General features: G+C 55.9%; 1 protein-coding gene across 3 annotated transcripts in view; it reads left to right on the top strand.

The window, feature by feature from the left end:
• The window catches only part of PYGB (glycogen phosphorylase B), a 57,522-nt gene extending 35,004 nt beyond the window's left edge, over positions 1–22,518 (top strand). For all 3 annotated transcript variants that reach the window (XM_023625957.2, XM_023625958.2, XM_023625959.2), the window contains 13 exons: positions 1,708–1,851; positions 2,459–2,551; positions 4,096–4,242; positions 5,049–5,212; positions 6,170–6,284; positions 7,520–7,621; positions 8,243–8,390; positions 11,749–11,807; positions 14,295–14,436; positions 16,537–16,744; positions 18,109–18,243; positions 19,476–19,542; positions 21,047–22,518. In XM_023625957.2, coding sequence (XP_023481725.1) covers positions 1,708–1,851; positions 2,459–2,551; positions 4,096–4,242; positions 5,049–5,212; positions 6,170–6,284; positions 7,520–7,621; positions 8,243–8,390; positions 11,749–11,807; positions 14,295–14,436; positions 16,537–16,744; positions 18,109–18,243; positions 19,476–19,542; positions 21,047–21,199 — 1,677 coding nt within the window. In that variant the 3' untranslated portion in view covers positions 21,200–22,518. The remainder of the gene's footprint in view (positions 1–1,707; positions 1,852–2,458; positions 2,552–4,095; positions 4,243–5,048; positions 5,213–6,169; positions 6,285–7,519; positions 7,622–8,242; positions 8,391–11,748; positions 11,808–14,294; positions 14,437–16,536; positions 16,745–18,108; positions 18,244–19,475; positions 19,543–21,046) is intronic.
• Positions 22,519–23,070: the final 552 nt, after the last annotated feature.

The raw sequence follows: 23,070 nt of genomic DNA on the forward strand, positions 1-23,070 counted from the left end.
TTGTCAAGGGGACAGCAGTCCATATTTTGCAGTGACACTTTGAGATGAGACAATCATGATTTGAAAAGCTCTTAGCACATGCCCCCCACGCACTAGGTGAAGGTCACAGCCACATTCTCCATAGCCACCAAATTTAGCATCTGGAATTTGCCTATCTTAGTGGGTTGCATGTTTTTTAATCAGAATAATATGTACACATAGTAGCAAAGGGCGTTGTTGCTGGAGGGCATACAGCAAAATGTTTTCCCATTCCCCCCATCCTGCCAATCCCACCTCGGGATTGTGAGCAGGTTCTGAAGCTTCAGGTGCAAGGCATTTTTTTTTAATGTGGTAATGGTATTTATTTGATTTATGTATGTATTTTTTTTACACTGAGGTCATAATAATTTATAACATTGTGACATTTCAGTTGTACATTAATGTTTGTCAAACACCATATAAGTGTGCCCCTTCACCCCTGTGCCCACCCCCACCCTTTTCCCCCCTGGTAACTACTAATCTGCCCTCTTTGTCCATGTGTTAGTTTATCTTCCGCGTGTAAGGGAAATCATACGGTGTTTGTCTTTGTGTGGCTTATTTCTCTTAACATACTACCATCAAGGTCCATCCCTGTGGCTGCGAATGGGATGGTTTTGTCTTTTTCATGGCTGAACAGTGTTCCATTTTATATATATACCACATCTTCTTTATCCAGTCCTCAGTAGGTGGGCACTGGGGTTGCTTCCACGTCTTGACCGTTGTGAATAATGCTGCAATGAGCATAGGGGGGCATGAGTCTCTTTGTATTGTTGATTTCAAGCTCTTTGGATAAATGCCCAGTAATGGGATACCAGGATTGTATGGTATTTCTACTTTCAGTTTTTTGAGGAGTCTCCATTCTGTTCTCCATAGTGGCTGCGCCAGTTTGCATTCCCACCAGCAGTGTGTGAGGGTTCCCTTTTCTCCACACCCTCTCCAACATTTGTTGTTTTTTGTCTTGTTGATTATAGCCTTTCTAACAGTGTGAGGTGATGTCTCATTGTAGTTTTGATTTGCATTTCCCTGATGATCAGTCATGTTAAACATCTGTTCATGTGCCTGCTGCCTATGTGTATATCTTTGGAAAAATGTCTGTCCATATCCTCTGCCCATGTTTTGATTGGGTTATTCATTTTTTTGTTGTTGAGTTGTGTGAGTTCTTTATATGTTTTGGAAATCAACCCTTTGTCGGATATATGATTTGCAAATATTTTCTCTCAGTTGGTGGGTTGTCTTTTCATTTTGTTCCTGGTTTCCTTTGGCAAGGCATTTTTATAACACCCGCACTTTGGAGAGTGCGTTTCTGGGTGGCTCTGGCATTCCTGGTGCTTGGCGAGGCGTTATGAACAGGGACTAGACCTTCATGCCTGCAGCACACCACAGGCCGGTGTGAGCCTCTGCTGCTGCGTTTGTGCTTGCTCTCTGTGTGAAGGTCATATGCAGGTCAGGCTGCTTGAGAGCTGCCTGTGCCCTTGAGCCAGGCGCCTGCCTCTGGCTCCAGAGGTGGGATCGAGGTGTCAGCACCATGCGGGCTCTCAAGGGTGCTTCTTCTTTCATCTGTGTGCACATCTCTGCAGTCTCCGGGCCAGGCCCCCCAGCCTAGCACCCCGTTCTGGGCCCTGGGGGGCCTCCTGAGGCCGTGGCCTGGGTGGGTGAGCTGCTGATGCCAGAGCTGTCCTGTGTCTGCAGTTCTTTGAGGGGAAGGAGCTCCGCCTGAAGCAGGAGTACTTTGTGGTGGCTGCCACCCTCCAGGACATCATTCGCCGCTTCAAGTCCTCCAAGTTCGGCTGCCGGGATCCAGTGAGAACTTGTTTCGAGACGTTCCCAGACAAGGTTCGTTTGTCCATGGGGCGTTGATGTTCTCAGGCTCGATTTCTTCCTCCAGGCCAGGGCGTGGGCGGGAAGGGGCTGGGGTGGGACAGCAGCACCCCCTAACCTCAGTCTACTTGTCGTCAGGGGTTGGGCCCCCTTCCTCCCCGATCAGGGCCACACTTAGGAGTCGAGGCAGCAAGGGACACTAAAATCTGCTGTGGGCAAAACCCGACGTGTGGCAGGCTGAGCTTAGTGATTTCTAAGCAAAGCCAGCATAACCGAGGTGAAAGGAAGACTGAGTCAGGAAGAGCTCTGTATCACCGAGGCCTCGGGGGCAGAAGGCCTGCAGCTCTTGGACTCCTGCTGCAGAGCACACTTGGCTGCAGAACCGGCCCACACCGTCCTCTTGGTCCCTCCTTGTGGCCCCCCAGGCCCTGCCCCGGCTCCTCGTCAGTTTTCACGCTAGGCCCAGCCCCGGTGTGGTGCTGTCTGCTTTCTGCTGACCGTCCTGTAGACCAGGCTTCCCGGGGTTGGGGGAGCCGCTGAGGACCCCAGTTCTGTGCACGCCAACCACCATGGCACCCACAAGGGCTAGGGGATTGAAGGGATTGCCATGTGTAAACTGCAGGTTGCCATCCAGCTGAACGACACCCACCCGGCCCTTGCCATCCCCGAGCTCATGCGCATCCTGGTGGACGTGGAGAAAGTGGACTGGGACAAGGTGAGCACTGAGGACAAGGGCATGGGGTATGGAGTCCCACAGACCTGGGCACATGAGGTGACAGTGCTCCCCTGACCTTCGAGCCTATCCCAGCAACAGTCACGAGTACTCAGCTAGTCCTAGAAGGCCTCCTGAGGGAGGCCTCTCCCCTGTGGCCTTGGGAGAACAGAGGGACATTGTTCCTGAAAAGACAGGGCCATGGGGAGGAGAAGGATGCTCCAGGAGTGGGTCTGGGTTTCTCCCAAGGGACCAGGACAAAGTGAGTGGGAGCAGTGGTGCAAGGACACAGAAGAGCAATTTTCTGGAAGAGAAGAAAAGATTCTGACACTTCTTTGAGCTTCTCGCATATTTTTTCTTATCTTAGAATTGTGGCTAAAAACCCAGGAGTGTTATGTTTAAAGAAACACACTGTTGGAGCCGGCCCTGTGGCCAAGTTGTTAAGTTCGTATAATCCGCTTCGCTGGCCTGGGGTTTCACCAGTTTGGATCCTGGGTGCGGACATGGCACCACTCGTCAGGCCACGCTAAGGCGACGTCCCACAACTAGAAGTTACTCACAACTAAAAATATACAACTGTATACTGGGGAGATTTGGGGAGAAAAAGAAGAAGAAAAAAAAAGATGGGCAACAGTTGTTAGCTCAAGTGCCAATCTTTAAAAAAAAAAAAACACACAGTTTACGTATTTGTAGGTTTATTTTCCTGACTCGACTTACTTTGGTCCTAGATTCTTTAGTGGGATTTTCTTGATCCACTTTAGTTTAACTAAACCAACCCATAAAACCAGAAAGCAGTTTGACCCCATTTTATAGCACCCAGAGCCCTCTCTGGTTGTGGGGTGTACTTCTGGGTGGGGCTGGGCAGCCCCGACTCAGGTCCTGTCCGCTCCTGGCCAGCAGAGGGCAGGGCCACACTGTTTATCAGTGTTCTCCAGACGTGAATGTATAGTCAGTTTACTGGAAATAAAGCAGAAAACTGGTTGGTGCTCTGTTTTGTTTACTAATAAAAAATGGTTTAGGGGGCTGGCCCCGTGGCCGAGTGGTTAAGTTCACGTGCTCCGCTGCAGGCGGCCCAGTGTTTCATTGGTTCGAATCCTGGGCGCGGACATGGCACTGCTCATCAAACCACCCTGAGGCAGCGTCCCACATGCCACAACTAGAAGGACCCACAATGAAGAATATACAACTATGTACTGGGGGGCTTTGGGGAGAAAAAGTAAAAAATAAAATCTTAAAAAAAAAATGGTTTACAAAAGAAAAAAATTGGGGTGATTCCCAGGTGGTAGGGTAAGCGTTATTCATTTATGTGTGTGTGCTGGGTCAGCATGTAAAATATACGTGGGTCATGTCAGGAAAGAGAAGGGTACAGGGCTCAGTTTTGGGTTTTGAGAAGGTTCTAGACAGGCACCAGAGAGCAGAGACTTGTGGCCAGCTGGGCCCGTTTCTGGGGGATGTGAAGTCTGCCTTTGATCCTAGACTTCCCCCTTGCCTAGGCATCTGGCAGAAGAGCTGCTTGTTTCTAAACAAAACACACTGGAATGTTCTAGGCCTGGGAAATCACAAAGAAGACCTGTGCGTACACCAACCACACTGTGCTGCCGGAGGCCTTGGAGCGCTGGCCTGTGTCCATGTTTGAGAAGCTGCTGCCGAGGCACCTGGACATCATCTATGCCATCAACCAGAGGCACCTGGATGTGAGCCCCGCCTGCCGGGACGGGGGTTGGCTGTGCCCGCGGTAACCACCCTCTCAGTGTGGTGGGGGTGCGGAGGTGGCGGGCTGCACCACACCAGTGGGCGCCCCCCCGTCGAATTGCCTGGCCTGGCAAAGCTGCTTTCCTTCCTGAATGGAATAGCCGCTGTCTAGCAGGGGACTTTGCGGTCTAGGGGCTGTCACTTGGCAGAGCTGCTGGCTAGTCCCCACGTCTAGCCCCCTGCTGTGTGTGTGGAAGTTGTGGGTTCAGATCTGAAAACGCTTCCACCTCGGGCAGAGTTTAGATGTGTCTGTTTCCAGAAGGCCAGAGGCCTTTGTCCTGAGACATCGTGGGTGATTTGAAAACAAAGCACCATTTGTCTTTCCCTGTTATCCGGAGAGAGGAGAAGGGTACAAGAACAGGGCAACTTAGAATCAAGTGTGGTTATAGTTCACTTTTTTAACCTTTTGGTGAAAAAGTAGCTGTTCTCACTGGTCAAAATGTTGTTAAGCCCCACTTTGGCCAACCGGGACAGCATTCCTGTCGTTTCCTGGTAATAAGTCCCGTGGCATGGCCCCAGCACCACTAGCCCTCCCGTCTGCCTCGACAACAGCTTCGCCGAGTCCTCCAGCCGGCCTGGTGCCCGGCTGAGGGGGTGTGGGACGAGCTGCCCTATATGCGTCCAGGGTGCTTGAGTGCAGGTCTGGGGTGCGGCAGCCCCGGGATTTTCTTGGACGGAGTAGAACTTCCGTCGGGGAGCCCCTGGAACCCCCTGCTCTCCTGCTCATGGTTCTCTGACTTGGAAACAGCACGTGGCCGCCCTCTTCCCTGGCGATGTGGACCGCCTGCGGAGGATGTCTGTCATCGAGGAGGGGGACTGCAAGCGGATTAACATGGCCCACCTGTGCGTGATCGGCACCCACGCTGTCAACGGCGTGGCAAGGATCCACTCGGAGATCGTGAAGCAGTCAGTGTGAGTGGGGCAGGCGTGGGCCTGAGCTGGGGCACACTGCCTTTGCGACCCCAGACCTGCTTTGAGGGACTGTCAACCCCCATATGCACAGTGGTTGAGGCACATTGTCCACGCTCCACAGCGTGACCCTGCTGCCCTCGTGGGCAGCGACTGAACTGCCCAGAGCACCCTGGTTGGTGGTCGGGGACATTGAGAGCTCTGCCTCACCAGGTGATGTTGGGGAGCCAAGCCGTCTTGTGCCCAGTGGCTCCTCCTGTTTCCTGTGTTCTTGGTCTGTGCAGGCAGAGGCTCTGCTCTGGGAGCCATCTGCTGCTGGCCAAGTGCCACTAGCACCCCACCTGGGGATGAGTGTCGCAGGCCTGGACAGGGTGGAGGTTAGGGCGTGATGGGCGGGGGCTCGTCATCGAGAGGGAGAAGGAATTCTTAGGTCAGATCTCGTGCTTCCCATCCCTCTCTTGGTGGGACATGGCCTCGGGGTTCCATCCTTCCCGCTGCACACCAGAGTTGAGCACATCCTGCAAGTGCTGGGTGGCCCCTAGAGCAGGTCTGTCCCTGTGGAGCCTTGTGTGTTCCCAGTGCCGGCCCGAGGGGTTCGTATGGGACGCTCTTTAATCCCCACAGTGACCTTCTCAGTGGGGTGTGCCCCATTTTACAGATGAGGACAATGACCTCTGGTATCTCGAGCTCTAAAGCCTGTGCACTCTCCACTGTTAGGACCATCCTGGAAAACGGCCAGGCTCCACCCCTGTGCGGTCATGGCTAGCCCCTCACCGCATGGCCAGGCGTGAAGGGCTTTGAAAAGCGCGTGCCGCATGCCACTCCTCTCAGAGCATGCCGGAATGAAAACCTGAGCTGCAGGATCTTCCAGGGGATTTCCTTAAAAGGTCCTCATGTTCTCTTGCTCATCTTGTTCAAAACACAGAATTTATGACTATTGCCTGTTTTCTCTGTTTTTAGCTTTAAGGATTTTTACGAGCTAGAGCCAGAGAAGTTCCAGAACAAGACGAACGGCATCACGCCGCGGCGGTGGCTGCTCCTGTGCAACCCAGGCCTGGCTGACACCATCGTGGAGGTGAGCCGGCTGCCTCTGAGTCCACAGGGAGCGCTGCCTGCTCGCCTGCTGCTGTCAGGCCCGTTGCCAGTGGGCACTGAGCGGCAGCGATCTGCTCCTTTGTGTGTGGGCCAGCAGTGGCTCCTGGACGGGATGGGGTGGGGTTTAGCTGCTGTCCCCAGTCAGGGGAGCACTGGTCTGGGCTGGGCAGTCGGTCTGTGGCCGGGCGGCAGGAGTTGAGAAGTGAGGTCCTGGGCTTTGGGAGGGTGTGAGTTGGGGCTGCCCAGCCTGAAGGGGTTTTGTGAGCCAGAGATGAGGTAGTTATTGACTTGTTCCTGTGCTGACTCAGGAAGGAAAGGCGCAAGTGTTCTTAGATGCCAGGCAGTGTGCGACTCGAGGATGCCGCAGGCGGTTGTGGAGGCAGGGCCTGCGTGGGGACACTGCTCGTCTTGGGCTGTGTGTGTCAGGGAGGGTGTCCCTGAGAAGGGGACAGTGGAGCGCCATCTAAAGAGCTAACAGAAAGTAGCTGGAGCAGTGCGCCAGGCGTCGCAAGTCTCTGCTCCAAGGCCCTGTGCCGGGAATGCTGGCCCACCCAGGGCCTGGAACACCAGTGCAGCCCCTGCGCTGGGTGAGGCAGGCAGAGTGAAGACAGGCCATGAAGATGGCCAAGGTATTTGGAGGCCGGGAGTTTTCCTCTTGACCTTAAATTAGGAACAGAGAGACTTAAGCAGGGCCTGCCTGACGAGATGCTCACTGGGAATTGAGCCCCCTGCCGTGGTGTGGAGAAGAGAGGGCGAGCTCCCAGGTCAGGGCGGGAGGCACGGGGAGGCCTCCCTTAGTTCGTGGTGCGGTGGGTGCAGGCCTTGGGGATGGGCCGGAGACAGGGCTCAGGCAGCAAGGAGCTGCTGGGCCATGGTGGGCCCCCAGATTTTGGGCCTGTGTTAGGGGCAAGGGAGGTTTGTGCGTTTGTTGTGGTCATTTGGGCTTGACGGGGCTTGACGGGGCTGGACGTGCTGGCAGAGCAGTCGGGAGCGTGCCCAGGTCTGCTGAGGACACAGGGCAGGGCTGTCCGTGTGGTTGAGGCCACAGGTGTGGGGTGTTGGCTGAGAGTGGGGTGTTGTGAGAGAGAAGCAGGCCACGGCCAGGCCCAGGGGACGGAAAGACCCCAGAGGGAAGCAGAGGCGTGGATGACAAAACGGGAGGAGGGCCGTCTTCAGGAGGAGCAGAGAACTATGTGTCCCTTTCCAATTCCTCAGAAAATTGGGGAGGGTTTCCTGACCGACCTGAGCCAGCTAAAGAAGCTGCTGCCGTTGGCCAGTGACGAGGCACTCATCAGGGATGTGGCCAAGGTCAAGCAGGTAGGCCCGCGTGGATGAGGTCCTCCCACCCCGCTCGGCTCTTGAGCAGGTGGGCGAGTGCAGACCCAGGGTCGCACTGAGCAGCCCTCACCCGGTTCTGAAGGGAGGCTGGTGCATAGGGACGTGCTTGCGGCCGCCTCAGATCTTTGCACCTCTGCACCCGTGTGCCGCGCAGCCGCCCGGGAACCTCTCCTGCTGCACTGGCCTCACAGCCAGGCCGGCCACAGCAGCGGAAACCTTCCAGAGCACACGGGCGATGGCTGGCCAACGCGGACTGGTCCGGAGATGCCAGTGCTCCCACTTGCCTCCGCTGTGCCTGCCATGGTCTGAGCGGCCCACAGTGCTCCTTCGTGTTGGAGTCTTACCTCCTCCTACTCTCGCAGCTGCGCCCCGCTGTCTTCTTTAGCCACCCTTACTGTTTCCTTGCCTCTGCTTCTCTCCAGGTTTGCTTTTTGTCTGGCTTCCTGCTCACTTCTGCCACCCCTGGTGCATACCTGCTTCCAGGGTCACGCTTACCCAGGCCTGCCTGGGTGGGAAGCCGGAACGCTAGTCGAGCCTCAGGGAACTCGTATGGTTCATTCCTGTGAACCGTCCACCTGTCCTTTCCTTCCTTCTCCCCAGGAAAACAAGCTCAAGTTCTCTGCCTTCCTGGAGAAGGAGTACAAGGTGAAGATCAACCCCTCCTCCATGTTCGATGTGCATGTGAAGAGGATCCATGAGTACAAGCGGCAGCTGCTGAACTGCCTGCACGTGGTCACCCTGTACAACCGTGAGTGCCCCCGGGCCTCTGCCCAGTTACCTCTGCGTCCTCGACTAGCCTTCTTTCCCTGGGACCCCGCAGCTCGCTCTCGCCAGCTCGCCCTGAGACCCAGGCTTTTTTCCTCCTGGGGTGGGGGCGGGAGTGGGGGGGTGACATTGCACGTTGATTTTAAGCACCAGCCTTATGTTCTGTGTGTGCTCAGTGCCAGAGTGGTTCCAAAGGAGTGAGAGGCGAGCTGTGCCTCCAGTCTGGTCGGGACCCAGCCTGAGCTGTGGAGGCAGCTGGACAGCTGACGCCTCCGAGGGGCCACGGGCCGCGGGACCCCAGCTGGGGTCTGGGCAGTCCGCGGGCCTTGGTGGCTGGGGGCTTCATGGGACTTGAAAGCTGGGTTTCTGTTTAGTTCTTATTTTAAATTTAGTTGTCACCTGTATTAGACTCGTCTTGAGTTATTTGGAAAGATTTTACTACTAGAGGCATTTAAAGTACACCTATAAAAGTAAAATAGTGTATATCAAATTTATACGTGTACCTTAAATTGTTTAAGCAGCATTTAATTATGAGAGCAAACAGGAATCTAAGATCTCCTCAAAGTCTACGTGATGATTTTCTACATTTATAAATAAGATAATAAAACCTTACGAAAAGTTTGGTTTTGAAAATTTTGTAATGTAATAAAGTGAACATTAATTTTGAAAAGCAGAGAAACCACACATGCTGTTTTCAAGATGCAGAGCGCCTTGCAAGATCATCAGGTCTCCTGTTCCAGCAAGTGGGCCGGTCAGGGGCCGGATCCGGTCACCGTGAGACACTTAGGAGCAGAGTAGATGACGTTTGCAGTCGAAGGCCCCGGTGGGGACCCCCTGTGCGCGCCAGGGAGTTGCTTCATGGTGCTTCCCTGGCCAGAAGCTGGTTCACGGCAACCTCGTTTGGTTTTCTTTGCTATGTCTTTCGTTTCCACTTGTGGTTTTCTGCATTTTATTTGTCATTTCCCCTGAGTCCCCTGCTTGAACGGGCCTGTTGGTCCCCAGTTTAGGAGCAGATTGAAGTCAGGGGTGCCAGGCCCTCCCTCCCACTCTGGCCCCATCTGCAGTTGTTCGTCTCATCTGTGTGCCTTTGTGCTTTGCACACGTGACACGTCTGCTGGGCCCGCTGGCTGTAATGACACCCTGGGACTCCTGGCTGTCCCAAGGCCATTGGGGCCCATGCTCATTTCTGCTCCTTCATCTCCGCCTGCCTCTGTGTGCACAGGTTGCTCCGTGGTCAGAGCAGACAGCGTGGATGCCCTGCTCTGCCGCCTTGCCCCCGACTTGAGTTGTGTCAGGCTGCGGATGAGCACGTTCCATGCGCCCACAGCCCTTTTGCAGAGCCAGCCGTCTGCCCCGATTTCCCTCTAGTTCACAACTGCTCTTGTGACCTGCACTCCCAAGGTCTTGCTTGTTCAGAACAGTCTGTGGCCTTTCAACATGAAGGACAGTTTGAAGGTGACATCCTCGGCTTCGCTGTCTTTCCTTGAGTGTCTTTTAGGTCCTTGCGCTGCGCTGTCTGGAGGGTGGGCTGTTGGCGGGTCTTGGTCCTGTGAGTGAGCTGTTCCCGCTGCCGGTGCTCATTTCACTTGGCTGTGTCTTGATGCTGACTGTCGTGGTCAGTTTTCCCTGACGCCCAGGATGCTTTTTGAAAGTGTCGACTGATAACTTATGTTATTTCTGGGGAGTTTTCTTGAAATCCATTTGAACGCTTGTTTGGTGCCGTTGTTCTGGTTTTCTCCTGGGCCTCCAGCAAGGAGTGTGGTCTCTCCTGCCTGTCTTCTTCGAGTCTGTCGGTTTCTCTCTGAGCACTTCCACAGCTGTTTCCCTCTTCCATGATGATGTCTGCTTTTCTCATTTCCATCCTCTGTGCGTCTGCGGTGCCTTCTGAGAGGCTCCTGGCTCCCAAAACCAGGCTGTGCATGTGCCTGGCAGTTGTGCCCTCTTGCTCTTGTGTTCTGCCAGTCCTACTTTCACGGGCTCCCGTGTGCTGCCTTCTCTCCCCGAGGGCTTGTGTTTCGGCCCCGTGGTTTCGGCATCCAAGCTGACGGTCGTCTCAGGTTGGAGATTCTCTCAGGGAGGTTGGTTCCACTTTTCCTTGTCTGTTGCGAAGCCATGTTTGTCGTTTGTATCTAAGTGAGCCACACTGCCCAGCGCTACCAGTCAGGGCTTCGTGGTGCTCCAGGGCAGCTGCGGGCTTCCCCAGAGGGTGCAGCTCCCTGTGGCCCCATCTCCTTTGTCTCCCAGTCCAGGCTGGCTCAGGAGCACCCCCCACTGCCCTGGCCCCCCTGGTGTCTGCCCTGTGGGCCTCTGTCCACCAGGATGCAGACTCACTTCCTGAGGTTTCCCTGTGGGAGAGGTGCTGACAGATCTGCCTGCCTGGGCCCCCAGAGCTCCTTCCCTGGCCCCCGGGACCTGAGCCCTGCTGACAGCCCCCTCTGGGGCTGCCGGGCCCCAGGACCCCTGCACTTGCAGCCCTGCCCCACCCCGTTGCCTGGGAACCTGCTCAGGATCTGGAGGCTGTGTGTTTTTTCCCTTTCCTAGTTTTGGTGAAAAGTAGTTTGTGTTTTTATTTTTTCCTCTTCTCCATGTCATTCTGTGTGATTTTTGGAAGCAGGAAGATTGAGAACTAAAGGACAGCCATGTTGCTACTAGAACGTGAAGTTAGATTTTCAAGATCAGCCACAACTCTTTACTGCTTGTGGCTGATCCCCGGCTCTGGTGAATGCTGTGTGGGGTCTCCTCTCATCCCCTCTGTGTAGACAAGCCCCCCAACACACACACTGAAATTGAAAACCCGTGCCCCGGCGAGGACACTCGCAGTTTGCTGGGCTGAGGGTGAGTGGCCGTTCCAGTCTGCCCCGTGCCTGCCCCATGCTGGAGAGCTTCAGGACGGGCTTCTCCCCTCTGCAGCACGGCAAGGGGGTGGGGGACTTGGGGGTCTCACCTGATTCCCCTCGAGGGCTGACAGTGCTGTTACCAGGATCCCAGGGTCACCTCTTTTTTGAGTGCCCATCACATGCAAGGATCCCAAGTCCTGGTGATGAGACCCAAACCAAGCTCTTGTGTTGGGCTGTTCTGGAAACAGAGGTGCAGCTTTCCCTCTCAGTCTTCTGGAAGAGTGTGCTCCTGGCTGGCCCTCCTCCCCACCTGGCACCAGTGCAGGATCTGGGCCCTTCCCGTTCTGTGGTTGGGAGTTCCTGGCAGGTGCTTGGGGGCCCAGTGGCCATGCCCAACCCCCTGTGTCGGGGTTGACTTTTGAGGACTCTAATCACTGTCGTGTCCCCGGGCAGGGGCATGTCTGGCTCCAGTTGCCTCACCTGAATCTCTTGTTTGTCCTGCAGGAATAAAGAAGGACCCGGCCAGGCCCTTTGTGCCCAGGACTGTCATGATTGGGGGCAAGGTGAGGTGGCATCCTCTTTGCTCCCTGCTTGATATTTGGTCAGAATGCACAGACTGCCATGCTGTCCAGCAGTGCCACTGTGTCCCACTTTGGGTGCCAGCTGCCCAGTGGGCTGGTTGCTGCGGGTGGCTCAGAGCTGACGTGCACACAGAGTGCTCGAGGTCCCTTTGCCCCTAGGCTTACTTCTGGGCTGGGTTGTTTCTCTCTCCATCAGCTCAGCAATAAGAGGGAGCTGGATGGGACCCCTGCCTGCCCAGCACGTGCAGTAGAGGTCCCTAGCCCCAAGGGCAGTCCACAGCGGGCTTGCTGGGCCCTCCATCCAATGGGCCAGCGCCCCTTCTCTGCATGACCACTGCCCTTCTGCACCTGTTCCCAGCCCTCTGGCCCCAGCACACTGCCCGCTCTCACTCCCCTGCGCTCATGTGCTGAGTGGACGCGGGGTGCTGGCTGCTTCATCACCCAGACGTGCACCTGCTCTGAGCTCAGCATTAGTTCATTTTATTTGTTATGGCGCATGCTTTTCGACATGCCATTGTGGAGTCCCAGCGTATTGCCATTAGGCATTGGCGGGTCCCATCATTGCACTGTGTGCCCTAGGGCTGGTGTCCCCACCCTCGGCTGCTTTTGCCCAGGAGCCTGGGCATCATCAGAGAACGTGAGGACTCTGGGGCACAGCTTCTTAATGGGGGCCATGGGGCAGGGCCCGGGCACTGTCCTCTCCTCCTCCTTGAGCATGTGCAAAGGTGGACAGAAGGTCTACGCACCTCCCTCCCAGCTCACGCCCACCTCCTCTGACCTCTGCCCACTCCTCCACCTCCTGCTGTTTCTGAAGCAGGTCCTAGACAGCACGCCCTTTTATCGGTCAGCATTAAAAATTCTATTTTATTTTATTGAGGTCATAATAGTTTATAACATTGTGAAATTTCAGTTGTACATTATTTGTGAGTCATCATATAAATGCACCCCTTCACCCCTTGTGCTCACCACCCCCAACCCCCTTCCTCTCTTGTAACCACTAAACTGTTCTCTTTGTCCGTGTGTTAGTTTACCTTCCATAAATGAGTGAAATCATATGGTGTTTGTCTTTGGCTTATTTTGCTTAACATAATACCCTTAAGGTCCATCCATGTTATTGCAAATGGGACAATTTTGTCTTTTTTATGGCTGAGTAGTGTTCCATTGTATATATATACCACATCTTCTTTATCCAGTCATCAGTTGATGGGCACTTGGGTTGCTTCCATGTCTTGGCTATTGTGAATAATGCCGCAGTGAACACAGGAGTGCATAAGTCTCTTTGAGTTGCTGATTTCAAGTTCTTTGGATAAATACCCAGTAGTGGGATAGCAAGATTGTATGGTATTTCTGTTTTTAATTTTTTGGAGAAATCTCCATACTGTTTTCCATAGTGACTGCACCAGTTTGCGTTCCCACCAGCAGTGTGTGAGGATTTCCTTTTCTCCACGTCCTTTCCAACATTTGTTATTTTTTGTCTTAGTGATTATAGCCATTCTAACGGGTGTGAGGTGGTATCTTAGTGTAGTTTTGATTTGCATTTCCCTGATGATTGCTTAGTGATGTTTCAAGCAGTTTTTAAAATGTTAATTTTTAAAAATGTTAAGCTTAGAGAAAATTGGGAAGAATTGGAGAACATCCATAAACCTCTTCTGCAGACTTTGCTGGGCCGTTTCAGAGTAGATCACAGACATTGTAACACTTCACCCCTGCAGATGTCACATGTCTTCACAGTGACGTTTTCCTCCAAAACCACAGCAGACAGTCTTGCCCGCCACCGCACAGTGCCATCGTCACGCCTGGACGCTGACGTTCCAGACGCCTCGAGCAGCTCGTTTGAGTCAGGGCCCCAGTGCAAGCCCAGCATGACGCCTACTTACTGTCTCTTAAATCCCTTCATCTGTAGGCTTTTCTCCACATCTCCCTGTTTTTTCCTTGCAATTTATTTGTTTTAGAAATTGGGTGTGTCTTCCCCAGGCTGGCCTTTTCTGACTGCATCCCTCGGGTATGTTTCAGAATGTTCCTCATTTCCCTGTATTTCTTGTAAGTTGGTAGTCAGTTCTAAAAGTCCTGTTCCTTCTGTCTCTTCATTTCTGAAAAACTGACTAGAATCAGAAAACAACCTTGAGGCTGACAGACCCGCACCCGGGTGACGTGGCTGTCAGGAGACCTGCTCTGTTGGAGACAAGGGAGGGCATGTGGGCGTCACGGCCGGTGGGGGTGGTGCAGGTGCTTTTGTCTCGAGTTGGTCTGCCAGATGGCATGCGGGGACGCAGGGCTGCCGCAGCCTTGGTCCCTCTGAGGGATGGAGAGCCAACTTTCCCCAACCCTGATGGGGCCCCTCAGCTGTGTGTGCCCTCGGTGTGTCCAACACCAGCCTCTGGTGACTGGTAACTGTGCTGGGCCCTCTGAGGACCCTGCTGTACCCCAGGCACAGCTGTGTTCATGCTTAACCTTCCCTCCCCTTTCCAGGCAGCCCCTGGTTACCACATGGCTAAGATGATCATCAAGCTGGTCACGTCCATCGGCGATGTCGTCAACCATGATCCAGTTGTGGGCGACAGGCTCAAAGTGATCTTCCTGGAGAACTACCGTGTGTCCTTGGCCGAGAAAGGTAGCCCCAGGGGCCGCATTAGACAGGAAAACCTGCCCCTGCAGGGGCACAGCGTGAGGGGTCATTGCTACTCAGGCGGACTAACCCTGCCCTGGATGCCAGGGTGCCCCAGCCCGAGAGGCCTCTGTTCTAACAGGGAAAGGCTCTGGGGAAGCTGTCTGTCTGTATCAAGTGCAGAGAATTACTCTCAGCCTTGGACATTTCATCTCTGTATTTTCTCGCTTCTGCCCATGATCTCATTGTCCGTCTGCCTCCCTGTCTCCTCTGAGCTGGCTTTGCCTTTGTGCCCTTGGGGTCACTCTCGCTGGCAGCACAGCAGCCTCCTCCCTCTGCCCTGCCCCCCACCCTCAGAGGATGCTTCTGCTCATCGCCTCTTCTGGGCCAGCACCTGCCTCTTCTGTCCTTTCCCAGGGTAGCTCAGGGCCTGACATCCAGCCCCACTCTGTTGACAGGTCACTCTGGGGCCGCTCCACCACTTTGGGGGTCCTGGGGAGGCTCACACAGGATGTGTGCTGCTGCCTGGAGAAGGTCCTGCGGCCAAATATGCCTTGGAGCACAGCCACCCTAACCTGGACGGGCCTTTCTAAAGTGGCCACTCTGGAGACCCTGGCAGGAAATCCATTTGCCCAACCAAATGGTGGCAAACCTGAACCTTGGAGTTCTGGCACCAAGGACCCGCCCTTCATGGCTCAGGCAGACCAGCTGCTGCTTCCTCCGCTCTGTCTGAGTGAAGGCGCGTGGGCTGGTGCCCTTCGTCCCGCCAGCTCGGCGGGTCGTCACCCCTCCCTGAGGCTGCGCTCCTGCGGCTGTGCGCGGGCGGCATGGTGCTGTGGTTACCTTCACCACGCTTCTGACTCGTCCCAGGCCCTTTGCTGCCTGGAACTCCACCCTCACTATTATTTAGGGTCAACTGGCTCCTATGCATCTTTAGAACCCACCTTGGGGGATGCCATTCTGGGCCTCAGAACTGGAGTCTGAGCCCCTTGTTCTCCCCTAGCTCTTGGACTTGGTGCAGAAATGCGTCCACAGTCACATCTGCTCGTGTCCCTCTGCACTCAGCGTGTGGCTTCACGGGCAGGAGATGCCTGTGTCTCTTTATCCTGGCACCAGGGCTTGACCTTGAAGAAGGACTGGGCTCTGCTCTGTGCTGACCCTGAGTGCCCACTAGCTGGGTTGGGGAAGCAGCATCAGCTCCATGGACAAGCTGAGGACATGGGGGCAGTGATGTCAGGGCGGGGGGACGGAGGCTGCTTTCCCACCTGCCACATCTTGGAGGCACTGGGAGCCCATGCTTGGGAGAAGCCGCAGGGCTGCGGGGGGTGGGTCGTGGTTGTGGCCGGCTGCACCCGTCTGTGTGCAGCACAGGGTGACTCCCATGCACATGAGCGTGAGGAAAGTGCCCTGCCTTTCTTTTTTTTTTTTTTAAGATTTTACTTTTTGCTTTTTCTCCCCAAAGCCCCCCGGTACATAGTTGTATATTCTTCGTTGTGGGTCCTTCTAGTTGTGGCATGTGGGACACTGCCTCAGCGTGGTCTGATGAGCGGTGCCATGTCCGCGCCCAGGATTCGAACCAATGAAACACTGGGCCACCTGCAGTGGAGCGCGCGAACTTAACCACTCGGCCACGGGGCCAGCCCCTGCCCTGCCTTTCTAGTCCTCTGGTGCGCTAAGAAGAGTCTGGATTCTTCTTGAAGTGGTCTAAGGAGACTTAGGGGCTGATTGAATAAGACAAAAGGATGTTGGGATGAAAGGGCATCCTGACACCAACAGGCCAGGGCCTAGGGTCCCACCAGACTTTGGTTGGGCCCTGGTCCCTGAAAGGTTCCAGAACAAAGGTCCTTTGCCACCTAGGGGGCTTCTCCTCAGGAGTCCCCATCTTGGACCCTCTTCCCCAGGCTGCCCTGATCAAGAAGGGAAGCCCTTACAGGCGAGGTGGGCCTGAGGGCTCCGGCTCCTCCCCGAGTGAGCAGGAGGTGGTACTTGTCCTGGGAGGGCTGGCCGCAAGCTGGGAGGAGGTGGTGTGGGGTTCCTGTGCCAGTCCACCGCGCTCATGCTGGGCACAGCGTGTGGCTGAGGTGCCTCCGTGCGCTCGCCCCGCAGTGATCCCCGCCGCAGACCTGTCGCAGCAGATCTCCACGGCGGGCACTGAGGCCTCAGGCACGGGCAACATGAAGTTCATGCTCAACGGGGCCCTCACCATCGGCACCATGGACGGGGCCAACGTGGAGATGGCTGAGGAAGCCGGGGCCGAGAACCTCTTCATCTTTGGCCTGCGGGTGGAGGACGTTGAGGCTCTGGACCAGAAAGGGTGTGTGTCTCTCTCCGTTCCCTTGGGGGCATGTCGGCGCCCAGGCACTTCCCAGAGCACCGGGGAGGGGGTGAGGCTCTCGGGGCCAGGCCTCCGCTTGCTGGGGTGAATGACCTCCCAGCAGGTGGGGCGTGGCTGCAGGCACGCTGGCCCAGTCGGCCTTCTTCCTGAGCACCCAGCAGGCTGTCCCAGGAGGCCGGCTTGGACGGGAACTGGCTGCTCTGTGCTTCATCTGCACAGCCCAGTCCACGAGGTCCAAAAGGGGGGAAGGCCCTGGTCTCTGGTCGGGGAGCCTTCGGGGACAGGGTCCTGAGCACACTAGGCCAGTTTGGGGACTTGGGGCTGACCCACTGCTGAGATTTCGTGGCCTAATTTTGTAAAATAACCTTTTTGTCTTGGAATAGTGTTAGATTTACTGAAAAGTTGCAGAGACAGTACAGGGAGTGCCGTGATACCCTCGCAGTCTCCCCTGGTGCATCTGTCCTTACTAGGCAGTGACCTTGTGAACACAGGTGTCTTGCCTCTGCTGATGGATTCTCAGCTCTCCCTCATTTTTCACTACGTTGGATGCTCTTGAGGAGTCCGGCCCGGCCTAATTCTGAGCAATAATTAAAAGAAAAGACAGTGTTGCCTCATTGCCTAAAAGCTTGCTGGCAAGTTGGTGAGGCCTCAGGTACCAGCCGCGTGAAAGCCCCATTGTCACCGGAAAGTCTCTGCCTGAGAGTGAGCCAGGTGTCGGCCTGAGAGCACACCCCCCACCTCTCCGTTTCTACCTGCCCCTCATTCAGGCTCTTCCAGCCCTGTCCCCAAATCCTGGGGCGGACACAGCTGCCCCATGCCCCGCTCTCCCCATGCTCCCTGGTGGCCACAGGCCTGTTGTGTCTCCTCCTGCCTGGTTTTCCATGTCATTTCCTTCTCTGTCACCATGGCAGCACAGGGGCAGGTTGGGGGCAGGGAGTAGATGGAGGCAGAAGGGTGGGGCAAGGCGAAGGCAAGGGGTACAGGGCAGGAGGCAGGGGTGGAGTGGGAAGCAGGGATCAAGCAGCGCAGCAAATTCTTGAGCAGCCTGGCCTCTAGGAATATGATGGAGCCGTGCACGTGATTGTATGTCTTCTAGAGGCCACGGCTATGGAGAAGGAACAGGTGGAATTGATTTTGCACTTAAAATAGCACATACCCCGCCTCTCCAGGGCCTGGCAGCCCACGTGGTCAGCAGTTGCCATCCCAGATCTCGGACCTCGCAGACCTGGAGCCTGGGGCAGTCCTGGGCCAGGGGTGTGTCTGGCACAAACGACCCCACTGCCTGCCCCCGAGGCTGCCTGCTGGTGACACTGGTGGCTGAAGCTCGGCCCATCTCCCCACAGGTACCATGCCAGAGAGTACTACGACCGCCTGCCCGAGCTGAGGCAGGCTGTGGACCAGATCAGCAGCGGCTTCTTCTCCCCCAAAGAGCCAGACTGCTTTAAGGATGTTGTCAACATGCTGTTGAACCACGACAGGTGGGACTGGCCTCCCCTTTGTCCCTATGTCCCTCCCCACTGATGGTCAGACAGGCGGGTCCTCCTGGTGAACCGAAAACTGCATGTTCTTCGGGGTGAAACCTGGGTCTTGTGAGGCTTGCTCCCCACCTCAGCCCACGGGCAGACTTCGGCTTAGCTACACCCAGGGCTGGGAGCTTGACTAGCCTCTGGCAGTGCTTGGCATGCCCCGGGGCCCTGGGGGTGGGAATTGCCAGCTGCATCGTCCAGCCCCAGGCCCCCCAGCATCAGCTGACCGTCACCTGGAAGGGCGTGAGGAGCAGGAAGTGGTGTCACATGGGGCTGGTTGGAGGTGCTTCCTGAGTCCTGTCCTTCCCAGGGGGAAGAGAGGCCTCTGGGAGGCAGGCGGGGTGGGGCTGTATATAACAGAGAAGTCCCAGCTGCAGCAAATGTTGGCCCATGGTGACACAAAGTGGTTAAGATGGAATTAACTTGTGATATTGTAAATTAGAACTTAGGCAGTGTTTTATAGCAATGCAGTTGACGTGTGTACTGACGTAGAGCAGGTCAGCAGTGCCATTTGCGTTTCTTGACAGGTCTTTACTCCACCCTGTTGGTGAACCTGTGAATATGAGAATTGACCCCGTTCCACTTTCAGTTGCCTTTGGATTCATTTTGTCTGTTGCGTTTTGCTGAGTGCTGTCAGCTAGCTTTGGTCCGACCATTGTCCCTCCACTCGCATACCTGAGCTGGGGGCTTGGCCCCGGCTGAGGTCTGCGATCAAGGAAGACTTAATGGTTTTATGAATTGTGTTTCTGACTCAGTCGTAACCAAAAATACATTTCTGTAATAAATCCTGCATTTTTGTCCAGAACATCATTTTTTATATCACTGGTTCTCAGCCCAGTCAGACTTGAGCACAGGTGGCTAAATAGAGCCTCCTCATCATCCTGTGCCCCTTCCCTGAGAGGTGACATCAGCGGGATGACTCTCAGCCTGTGTAGTTCTAACCCATGTGCATGGGGAGGGTGCATTGTAAATGCCATTTCTTTAGAGAAACATTGTGTTAAAATAGGTTTTTTCTAGAATAGTGTCCCCAGGACAAAAGCATTGTTCACAGAGCAGTCCCGTGGCCAAATGGGCCCCGTCACCCCAGAGCCTGGGGACGTGGACGACCATGGCCTGGTGGTGGGTTTCCTGACCTCGCACTTGCTGCCGGCCGCTGCAGCCCAGCCTGCCGTCTCCCGTTTCAGGTTCAAAGTGTTTGCGGATTATGAAGCATACATGGCCTGCCAGGCCCAGGTGGACCAGCTCTACCGGGTAAGGTTCTTGGGCCCCACAGCTGGCGGGGGCAGTCCCGACACTCTGTGTTCTGCTGTCTTGGGGCCCTTGGGAGGTCACAGTTCAGCTTGTGGCCCAGAGCAGAGCGGCTGGGGCCTCCGCAACCTGAGCCGCGTCTTGGGTGTTGGCCGTCTTGCCATCCGGTGCTTCTTGATCATCTTTCACTCAGGGACTCTCAACTGTCCCTCTGCTCTCCCCTCCAAGGCTGGTGCCTTGTCACCGCTTGGGGCCAGGCTGCTCTCCACACCAGCACAGGTTCCCTTGTAGCCTCTCAGCAGCAGCCAGAGTGTATCAGCAGGAGAGGTGCTTCCTTCCTGAGGCTCTGCGCTGTGGCCCCAGCAGACAGCGGCAGAGACGGGCTGCGATCAGGAGGGCCCAGGGGAGTGGGTGCGGAGCGCGAGGCCCAGGACCGGGGCGGGCCTGGTGAGCAGGGAAGCCCTTTGTGTGCACACAGAAAGCTTGTCTTTAGAGTGAGGAGGTGAACGACTTTCTGGGAAGGTCTGAAGTAGAGTGAGGGTCTCAGAGCTGTGAGGAGTGGTCCGCTCCCTGGTGAAGATGGACCAGGAGAGAGACCCCTTCCTGGCTGTCTTTGTGGAGCGTGCGCCTGGCCGGCACATGGCAGCCCGTGGGACTGGTGTCCCCTCCTCAGTGTGGCTCGCAGGGAGTGGGCACGTCCATGGGGGTCTCCTAGGAAGACCAACGTCCTGAGCTTGGGGAGGTGAAGGAGGGTGACCCTCGGTACCTGCTGCCCTCCCTTTTCTGGGATTTTCTGGGTGTCCCACCCTGTGTGCCCTACCGAGGATGGCAGTGGGAGGGGATACTGGTGACAGTGATGTGACTGTACAGAGGTGTTGGGTCAGATGGTTCATTTCCCCAAACTGTTTAAGCAGATTCTTGGAGGAGGCCTGGGGGGTTTGTGCTTCTGATTTGCGGCCAGTCCCCCTGCTCAGGGAAGTTGCGGCCCTGCCTGCCCTGGGGAAACAGCTGGCAATTCTCCCTCCCGCGAAGGAACAGGAGAGGGGGGCCTGGGGACTGAGTGACGGACAGGGCTCTGGGAGGAGCCTTTGCTTCCCTCATCCGGCCTCAGGAGAGTCTGTCTTCTGGGGAGGCCCCTCTGGGTGCTGGCTGTAGTCTGGGGGCAGCTGCCAGGCTCTGGGCAGAATGGAGACCGCTTGGCCATTTTCCCTGGGCACTAGATCCACCTGGTGGCTAACACTCACTTGCTGGTGTTTGTCTTTGTCATGTGGGCTGTGCCCTAGCAGGATGTGGAGCATTTTGAGGTCTGGGACCTTCTCAGGCTCCTTGCTCCAATTTCTAGTTACTTGGTAGCTTTTCTGCCAGTAGGGGCCCCCTTTTCAGCTTGTAATTTCCTCCTCATCTGTCAGGCTGCCCCAAGAGCTAAGAGCTCACCTGGGAACAGTCCTAAGTTCTGGAAGCACAGGCCCTCTCGTGCAGTTTACTCAGCATCTCCTTCCCTCTGCAGAACCCCAAGGAGTGGACCAAGAAGGTCATCAAGAACATTGCCTGCTCGGGCAAGTTCTCCAGCGACCGGACCATCACGGAGTACGCGCGGGACATCTGGGGCGTGGAGCCCTCTGACCTGCAGATCCCGCCCCCCAATCTCCCCAAGGACTAGGCACCCCAGCACCCCTGGGACCAGTGGGCTTTTCTTTCCTTGTTGACTAAGCACCTCATGCCAGTTTCCAAGCACTTTGCCAGCAGCCAGTGGTCCCTGCTTTTTTCATTGCTGTGTTTCCAGGAGGGCCTTGGGGATCGTGGTGGTGGCCTGGGGGGCTGGGGCAAGGAAGGAGAGGTGCTGAGAGTGAGGCGCTCCCGTGTTTCCTGCCAGAAAGCAAAGTTCGCAGCATCATCAGGGCAGCTGGCCCCATAGTTTCAGCCCACCTGCCCCACAGATGGGGCAGGTGGAGCCGCCTGCTGGGCTCCTCTGAGACCTTGCATGCACCTTGCTGTGAGCTTGTTTTTGGTTTTGAACCTCTGGATTCTGGGGTCTGGCCAGGTGGCCATAGTGAAGCCTGGGGAAGTGTTTCTGCGGCACCTGGTCTGGCTGGCCGGTGTGGCCCCAAGTCCTCCCTGGCCCAGTTCCGCTTGGCTGTGCTGAGAGGGTCCACTGCTCCGGCCGTTTTCACAGCTGCTGTGTGGGTTGCTCTGGCAGAGTTTCCCGATTGATCAGAGAAGGGGCCTCAGGACAACTGAGGGTGACAGCACCTGTCCGGCATCTAGGAGGCCTCAGTTAGGACAGGCTGACTGATGCAAAGTTAGCTTGGTTTTGCTTTTTCAAAAGAAAAGTTAACTTCACAAGGAAATGAAACTAGCTGAAACTTTTTCCTTTTTAGCAGCAAAAATTGTACTTTTGACATTTCACACCGCGGGAGGCGATACTGCGAAGTTTTTGCCTGGCCCTGGGGGCTCTTTGTGGGAGGCTGATGCCCAGCCCTGGCCACAGATCCCTGTGTCCCATCTCCCCCCAACCCCCCTGCTGCAGTGCCCCACGTCGTGCACTTCCTGTCTTCCAAGGCTGGCCTCCCTTTTTCATTTTCCACCAGTGCGACAACCTGGTCTGGAAAAGGACTGGGTGGGTCCAGAGGGGAGCCCACCTTCCACTCTGCCTGGATGGCAGGCTAGTGCTGGAGGGCCGCCCAGAGAGCTGGGAGCGGGCAGGAGCGCCCTTCCAGAGGCTCTGACCGCTTGATGCTGGACCTGGGCAGCACGGGGCTCTGGCCTCGTCCCGGGTCCCGGCTGCTCACGGAACCAGGCAGTGGAGGATCTGCTCACAGGCCCACTTCACGAGTACTGCTGGGGACTGCGGGGAGGGATGTGTTAGGGGGCTATGGTGGCCCCGCAACACCCTCCGCTGCCCCCTGAGGCTGTGACTGTCACTGCACCACCTGCTGTTACTGCCTCGTGAGAGCAGCCCATTAAATCTCCTGCCCCTGGCTGGTTGACTGGCCTGTGTGTGTCACTCTGCGCCGAGAGCAGGGCAGGGCCTTGGACCTTCCCTCTTAACCAGGGGCCGTGCTGTGTTATAGCCCATCGTTCTGGGATGGAGGACAGAAAGGTCTTTCATCCCAGTCGTGGGGGACTTAGAGCCATGTATGCCTGAACTGCCAGCTCTTGACAGGATCCGCTACGCCAGCCACTTGGGAGACCGTCATCTGGGCATTGGCATTTTTGGTGTGCATCTTACTGGTCCCGTTCTCTACCTGTCTTGGGCCACCCACTCCTGGCTCTGGAAAGTGGAATGCTCTGGGGACCAAGACATTCCCCCCCCAGACTGCACAGCTGCAGGTTGAATCATAAACCAGGAGGGAGGAGCTGGCCCAGTGGCATAGTGGTTGAGTTCACGTGCACTGCTTCAGTGGCCCAGGGTTCACAGGTTCAGATCCCGGGAGTGGACCTACACCACTCGTCAGCCATGCTGTGGTGGCATCCCACATACAAAATAGAGGAAGATCAGCACAGGTATTAGCTCAGCGACAATCTTCTTCA

Source organism: Equus caballus, chromosome 22, assembly GCF_041296265.1.
Source record: "Equus caballus isolate H_3958 breed thoroughbred chromosome 22, TB-T2T, whole genome shotgun sequence".
NCBI lineage: Eukaryota > Metazoa > Chordata > Mammalia > Perissodactyla > Equidae > Equus > Equus caballus.